The sequence below is a fragment of the Frankliniella occidentalis genome, unplaced genomic scaffold (genome assembly GCF_000697945.3).
Source record: "Frankliniella occidentalis isolate FOCC.00 unplaced genomic scaffold, Focc_3.1 Scaffold127, whole genome shotgun sequence".
NCBI lineage: Eukaryota > Metazoa > Arthropoda > Insecta > Thysanoptera > Thripidae > Frankliniella > Frankliniella occidentalis.
Genome location: NW_026267254.1, coordinates 159037 through 166267, shown reverse-complemented (window position 1 = coordinate 166267; position 7231 = coordinate 159037). Strand labels below are relative to the sequence as shown.

Here is a 7231-nt window from a genome sequence, read left to right as displayed (position 1 = left end):
AGGCACGCGCTCCATCTTGTTCGCAGCATCCCATCGGGATGATCGCACGGGCCGCGTGGACCATTTGGGCGGGCGCCAGCAGCCCCGGCCCGTCGGCCCGCCGCCGGCACGGCCCGCCGTGTGAGAGAGTAGCCGCTAATAGACGGGTGCGTCGTTAATAAGTGGCGCCGCTGCTACATTTGATATCGTTATGATATAAGAATGACTTCCTGCAGCGAGTCGGAGGATTACAACGTTTATCGCAATCATTATTGGCACCATTGGCTCCCTGCGGTCGGTAACTTGAGATAGACTGAAGTCTTGTACGTTTTGCAACGGTAGTGTGTCGACGCGGTGTAAAGGGAATTTTGTCTGGCCAAGGCTCAAAGCTATAAATTTATAGTTCTTATCTATTGGGACGTTTATCACTGCTTAACTGAAATTGTGACAAAAATCACATCAACCTATTTTGCAATTAAAATTCATATGTAATGAATTAAGGGCAAAAGTGACTTGTGGATCCTCGGATTACTGCAAAGTAGTTCAATACTTCGTTCAATAACAGTTGAAATTGCTTTTGCGATTTTATTAGCTGCCTGTCACGAATCATGATTTTGGCTACTGCTTCTACTAATGACCAAAAAACTTGGTGCACTTTTGTTTTGCTTGTCTTGTCACATTTTGATTTAAATGGTTGGTTTATGTGTTTGTGTCGAACGAGGTTTGGTAAATAAGAAGCATAAATTATTATAAAAAATAATACATGTATTGCCACCGTTGTTTTTTCTTTGCTTGAGGATGATAAATGAGACTATAATACAATTGTTACGACTAAGGATGAGACTTGAGACGCGCCGCGTTTGTCGTCGGGACCCTGGTGACTCCAGGGACGTCGTCAGGATCTTGTTAAGGAGCTTGATGATGGTTGTGAACTTCGCGATGGACGATTGTGAAGTGACGATGGTTTCAGCGTCGATGGCGATGCGATGATGATGAAAATGCAGATTGGACTGAGGGGAAGGTGCAAGGGTGGTACCCGAGGTGACTAGGTGAATAAAAAAACAAGAGAGGCATGAGCAATACGAAACAATTCCGATCAGTCTTGTGAGTTTCGCGCCATCCGTGGGGTGATGCTGAGAGACGACGAGGTGGGAGAGAGGGTGTGGGGAAAGGGGGAGGTGCCGGTGTCTAGTACGGCCCGCCGCCGGCGCTGGGTACGCCGTAGCTCGACGAGACGCCGCCGCCGCCTCCGCTGCCGCCACCACCGCCGCCTCCGATGCCGCCTCCGATGCCGCCTCCGATGCCACCTCCGATGCCACCTCCCAGACCGCCTCCGAGACCACCTCCAAGACCGCCTCCGAGTCCGCCGCCGCCGCCACCACCGCCGCCGCCACCGCCGCCGCCACCACCGCCGCCGCCGCCGCCGCCGCCGCCGCCTCCCTTCTGCGTCCGGTACCGGATGAAGTAGACTTCGGGTTTGGTGGGTGTGGTGGGTGCTGCCGCCTGCACGTTGATCTCGGCCTGGCCCTCCTCCTTCTTGGACAGCACGTAAATGAGGGTCTTCTCCTCGTCCTGCTGGGGCAGCTGGATCTGAGCGCCGGTTGGTGTCGGCGCGGTGGGCGCCTTGATGAAGACGATCTTGTAGTGCTTGCGGGGCTGCGAGGGCGCGACTATCCTCTGCTGCACGGAGGATGCGGGCTCCTCAGGCGCCACGTGCACGTACACGTGTTTGCTGATGAGCTGCGGGGAAACAGAACGAGCCATGAGACGGGGCGTCCAATGTCATGTGGTGCATCAAGTTAAATACTTACAGCTCCGCCTCCACCGCCGCCGCCGCCTCCAAATCCGCCGCCGCCGCCACCGCCTCCGAAGCCACCTCCACCGCCGCCGAATCCGCCGCCGCCGCCTCCGAAACCACCTCCGCCGCCGCCGAAACCGCCTCCACCGCCGCCGAATCCGCCTCCGACGCCGCCGAACCCGCCGCCGCCGCCTCCAAAGCCGCCGCCGCCGCCGCCTCCGCCCCCTCTACCGGGAGCGCCGTAGGAGCTGCTGGGGGCCGAGTAGGCGTAGCCCGCCTCAGGGGCGGCGCGGACAACGGCCGCCAAGGCGACCACCTGCAACACAAGGAGGAAGGAGGTGAGTGACGCTGCTGCACCGGCACGGCACCCTTCCACGGTGGGACGGGCCCGACACTACCGATGCCTTCTGTCACCGGGAGTGAAAGTCATTCTCTGCGGAACAAGTCGTCGCTGGCGCCCGGCGGTGGGGTCTGGTGGTGCGAGCGAGGTGTCAGGCTCGAGGCGCGCCCAGGACCAGCCCGGGGACCAGCCCGGGGGCGCGACACTTGCGTGCGCCACCTGCACAGCGCCGCCCTGCGTGTGGGTCTCCGGGCGCGAGCCGCACAGGGTGCACATGCACAGGATAGAATACCGGTGTACTTTTTTTCTGCCGTGAATTTTTGTTGTAGGTGCCAGAAAATTACATTATATTAGGGTGAATTTTAGTAAAATTTTAGAATTTGACTCTGCGTTCCATTTAAAAATGTGAATTTGGATTGCGGTGGCTTCTCTCTCCCCTTGACGTCACAGAGTCGGGAGCGGAGGGTGGTCGGCGGGCTCAGTGCTCCCGCCCGCCCCGCGGCCCGGCCCAGCTGGCGCACAGAGATGGGCCCTGCGGTGACGAAAAGGTCACCAGCTGACCAGTCGCGCAGGTGTCGGCGGGGCTGGGTCACAAGGCGCTGGCTGGCGATGAGGAATAGATGGAAAGGTGGACGCGTCGCCTCCGGGGGTCGGGTCGGGTCGGATCGGGTCCCTGCGAGTCCGCGGGAGGGCGGAGAGAGCGATCCTCGCCGTGGCGCATTGCGCGCCCCGTGACCCCGGAAGCGCGCGCGACTGCGGCCCAGGGCGCAGCCCAGGGCACACACGCTCCGCGGCACCAAGCAGAGTGTCACGACGCGATTTGATTCCGTTTCGATTTAACATACTGCATGTTAAAGTGTGCGCCCAAGAATCCCCTCGGTCGCCGGATAATCCCCGCTCAGATAGGAGTGGAGCGTGTCTCCGCCTGACGTCTGAATCACTGCCGCGGCGAGGCGCGCGCGCCTAACGTGTGTCAAAGCTCGGGACCGGTCTGCCAACTGCGTCGACTGCCAGGCACGCACTGTGTACGCTAATTTAGTATTCGCCCATGCTATTATTTTTTTTGGTACAGCTAACCCCCTTTCCCAAATGATGAATGTACTTTTTTACCAGACTCAATCAATGAAAACATTCTTAAATCCTGAAAAGCCGGGTGTACCTGACTGTGGCTAAAGCCTGCCCATCTCGTGCCACGCCGTTGGAATAGAGAAGTAGTCGAACCCGAGGGGACGAGGGACGTCGTCATGATCCAAACGGCTGTCCGACGACGCCGAGCCGCGGACGCGGCGTGCCCTAAACGGCTCCAGAGAATATCGCAACGAGAAATGGAAAGATTTCCGGGAGAGACGCCAGCCTCTTGTCTTGTCTTACGTTTCGCTTCTCTTTGAGCTCCGGCTCCCATCGCCTGTCCCGACCTCCTCCCTCGCGAGCGAGTAGTACAGGAGGTTTCGCGGGAGTTAAGATTGACAGATAAATACGCGCGCTGACCCCGAAGAAATCAGTGTGAGAACCTCGGCGAGTCGGGATCAAGTCGGGGCGTGTGGTCTCATTGTCCGGGAGAGGGGGTGGTACACCGAGGGGGCGGACCTTATCACTCATTCCCTGTAACGGCGTTTCCGAATCCCTAAATCAACTTCACGTCACCCGCGCTCGGTCGGCCGGTCGGTTGGACGGGCGAGGCGCTCGTGACTCACCGCCGGGGGAGCCGCGCTCAGCCCGTCCTGCCCCTCGCGGTCCCGCCCGGCCCCGCCCCGAGGAGTGCGCCCGCGGGGCCGCCCGGCATTTTGCGTGGCGGCCCACCACAGATTGCCGGCGAGCCGTCAGTGTCATCTACCCCGTCTGAGAGCGAAAACTGCTACTCACGCGTCAGTTTGCTTTACAGCGAACCATTAGGAAATCAATCTTGTAACTATACCAACAAACACCCGCTAAGGGCCCCGAGGGCCCTCTGAGAGTTTCTTGCGAGCTTCCTAGTTAAGAGGGAAAATGCAGCTCACGGTCTCACGGAAGTTCGAAGAAGTGAGGTAGACCCGACGGACCAGCGAGGCATGCAGACAATACTGCGTTCACACCGTAGCCTGGATCGGCCGATTTTCTTCAGACCGTGCATCGCCAACCTCACATATCGTATTCGTACCTTAAGCACGGGGTCGCTCGAAAACCTCCACGGACACCGAACGAACTGCTTCAAACCCCCTTTTTTGCGGGACACCCGGCGTTTCGACACCGACTTGTCGCTGATGAGCAAGTCCGAAGCCGAGGGAGAGTGGAAAAAAAGGAGGTACGTCCTAGTTGACCCCCTTTCTAGCCCTTGCGCTAACCCGAGAGGCAACTCCTGTCGTGTGTGTTGCCACACGTTGAGTTAAAAACGACAATAGGACACGTGAACCTTTGTTGAGCATTGCTAAAATTTGTCCTGCCAGCAGGACCGCGATGTAACGATGTACGAGGCCCGTGACTGCGCCTGCGCCTACATCTAGCCACAACGGCACCCTGCACTTTATGGAGCCGGTCCAAGCTAGCGCGGCTCCTGGCAACTGCAGTCAGGGAGGGACCCGACCAAACCAGCACGTCACTCGGTACCATCCCGCAGAGGGCCGCGCCGAACCAGGATCGTCCTGGCGAGGACGCCGTCGAACCCCGCACCTCCGGAGCACTCTCACTGCTGCACTTAGTCCACTGTGATGCACTGGTAGTCAACACTGAGGGCCGCGTAATCCACATGGTCCGGTCGGCGAGCCGTCGGCGAGGTGCTGTTGTCGACGGGGTGCTGTCCACTTACCGCGAGCACTCTCATCCTGGAGCTTGGGCTGTGGCTGTAGACGGGAGGTGGACCCCGCCAACTGATGCTCACTCCGGGGATGGTCGCACTTTATAAAGGCTCCCTCTAGTGGCCAGCACTAGTGGCGCTACCAGGGCAGTCGGGGGAGAAGGAGGGGTAGGGGGCGGAGGATGCAGGCGGGGCTGCATCAGGCTGCACCGCGGGGAGCTGGGGGGAGGGGAGGGGGAGGGCGCGTCGTCGGGAACCTAGGGGGGAGGCCACGGCCGGTGGAGGCGGCCAGTCAGAGACGCCGTCGAGGTGGTGGTGGACGCTCGCAACCACCACACGGGTTATTTGCCCATTATGCAACGGAGAGCCGGCCGGGCGCCCAGCCGGGCACACCGGGAAAACTAGTGCCATATCGCCTGACTGCATGGGTGCACTATCCGCTGCACCGCCACCCCCCGCCGCAGCCTTCCTTGTCATCTGTGCGCGACCCCACGCCGCGCCACGCCGGGCCACGCCGGGCCACGCCGCTGACCGGACGAGGAGAGGCTGGCGGGGCCGTGTTGGCATAGGTCAGGATGGACTGCTGGCCGGGCGGGGCCGGGCCGGGCGGGGCGGGGCGCGGCAGAGACAGGCCTGCAAGCGCGCGGGGGTGAGCGGCCGGACGGCGCGGAGGAGCTTGAGGCAGGTCGGGTCCGGACGACAAAGTGCGCAGTCATCTGTCGGCCTGGCCGTCCATCAGCCGCGCTGCAGCTCGAGCGCAGCGGCCCAGGCGGAGCTAGCGGCCCTCGTGTCAGAGGTGCGCAGAGCAGCCGAGCGGCAGCCAATCACAGCGCTTTGGTATCGCCTGGGAGCCGGCCCGGCCAGAAACCACCCCGTCTGAGGCTAGCCTGCAGGCGAGCCGACGCGCGCTCAGCGGAGGGAGTAGTCTCGTTCGGGGTGTCTCTGGCCCAGGCGATACCAGCCCGGAGCTCTGCGCACCTCTCACACGAGGGCCGCTAGGCGGAGCTGCCGGCACATCGTGGACAACGCTCAGCGCTGCTCGGCCATCAGCAACGGGGAGGATCCGGCCCACTCACAAGCGAGACGCGTGCCTTGCCACCCCCGCCCTTAATCTCGGTGGATCTCTGGCGCCCGCCCGCGCTCCCGCCCGCGCACCACTCCTGACGCCCTGGCTACATGAAACCAGAAATGACGAAATGCCTCTCTCCATCCCGCCCGCCCGCCTGCCCGCGGTCCCTGCCCGCGGGGTGGCCGGGTGGCCCGAGCCTTGGCCCGGCGGCGCGCCCCGTCTTGGCCCATATGCCTCACCCGCCACATCGCTACTGAACTATTACTTACGGGCCGCGCCTGACAGGCCCTCGCCACGCCATGTGGCGTGCCTTGCGGGCGCACGTAATAGCCCATAGTTACTCGGAGGTACTTGTCACCCCCGGCTCGTCCCGCCGCGCCCCGCGCCCTGACCGCGGCCTGCCTGCTGGGCTGGGGTCACGCGCCGGCGGCCGGCTGAACTCTCCCCGGCCTCTCAGCCGCAGACGAGATAAAATAAATTTACGTGTTTGCTTTATTTTACTTGGATCATCAAAGTTATAATTAATGAATGTCGTCGCGAAAGTTAACGGACTGTATTATTTAATCCGCGAATAATCGGGTTATGACCCTGTAGATTATTGACGTCGATCTCTGTTATCTTAAATGGAGCGATGACTTCAAATTCAAGGAACGTCCGAAATGAGAAGCCTACATTTTACCTGAAAAGGTGGTAGTTAAAATTCCCGCATGAATTGTCATTCGTTGAAGAGTATAGCATCCTTCAATTCTTGCATTTTACTACAACTACGGAATGGGGTTTATCGCACTTTTAATTTTTTCATTACATTTGCACGTCTTTAATGCCCAATAAAATGTAAAATTTATCGCATCAAATCGTCTAAAATATATACCACTCGAAATAACGGTGATAATGTTGTTAAATTTATCGGCTTAATTTCGGCTTTCAGTATTCCTAGGCTATCTGTTGTTTTGTTTTTTTTTTTGCTGCATCATTGTGTTGCGGCTAGACTGGGTGTCCGTGTGACCCATGCGGATAGGTGCGATGTCCTTTCACTGCGAAAGCCACATCACAAATGTGAACGCTCCCCCCTCTCCCCCACACACACATACACGAGAGAGAGAGAGAGAGAGAGAGAGAGAGAGAGAGAGAGAGAGAGAGAGAGAGGGAGAGAGAGAGAGAGAGACGACTCACCAGACTGGACATATTGAGATTGGCGGTGGCGCTGCTAATACTCGCCGGGGGACCGGCTGGCTGGCTCGCCGCTGGCGAACGTCGAGTTTCGCTCCACGCAAT

General features: G+C 59.4%; 1 protein-coding gene across 1 annotated transcript; it reads right to left on the bottom strand.

The window, feature by feature from the left end:
- Positions 1-723: 723 nt before the first annotated feature.
- On the bottom strand, positions 724-4959 carry LOC113211264 (uncharacterized). Its single transcript, XM_026429587.2, has 3 exons — positions 4900-4959; positions 1791-2093; positions 724-1719 (listed from the first exon to the last, which is right to left on the bottom strand). The coding sequence occupies exons 1-3, from the start codon at positions 4912-4914 to the stop codon at positions 1168-1170; spliced, it is 870 nt and encodes a 289-aa protein (XP_026285372.2). The 5' UTR covers positions 4915-4959; the 3' UTR covers positions 724-1167.
- Between the last annotated feature and the right edge of the window lie 2272 nt (positions 4960-7231).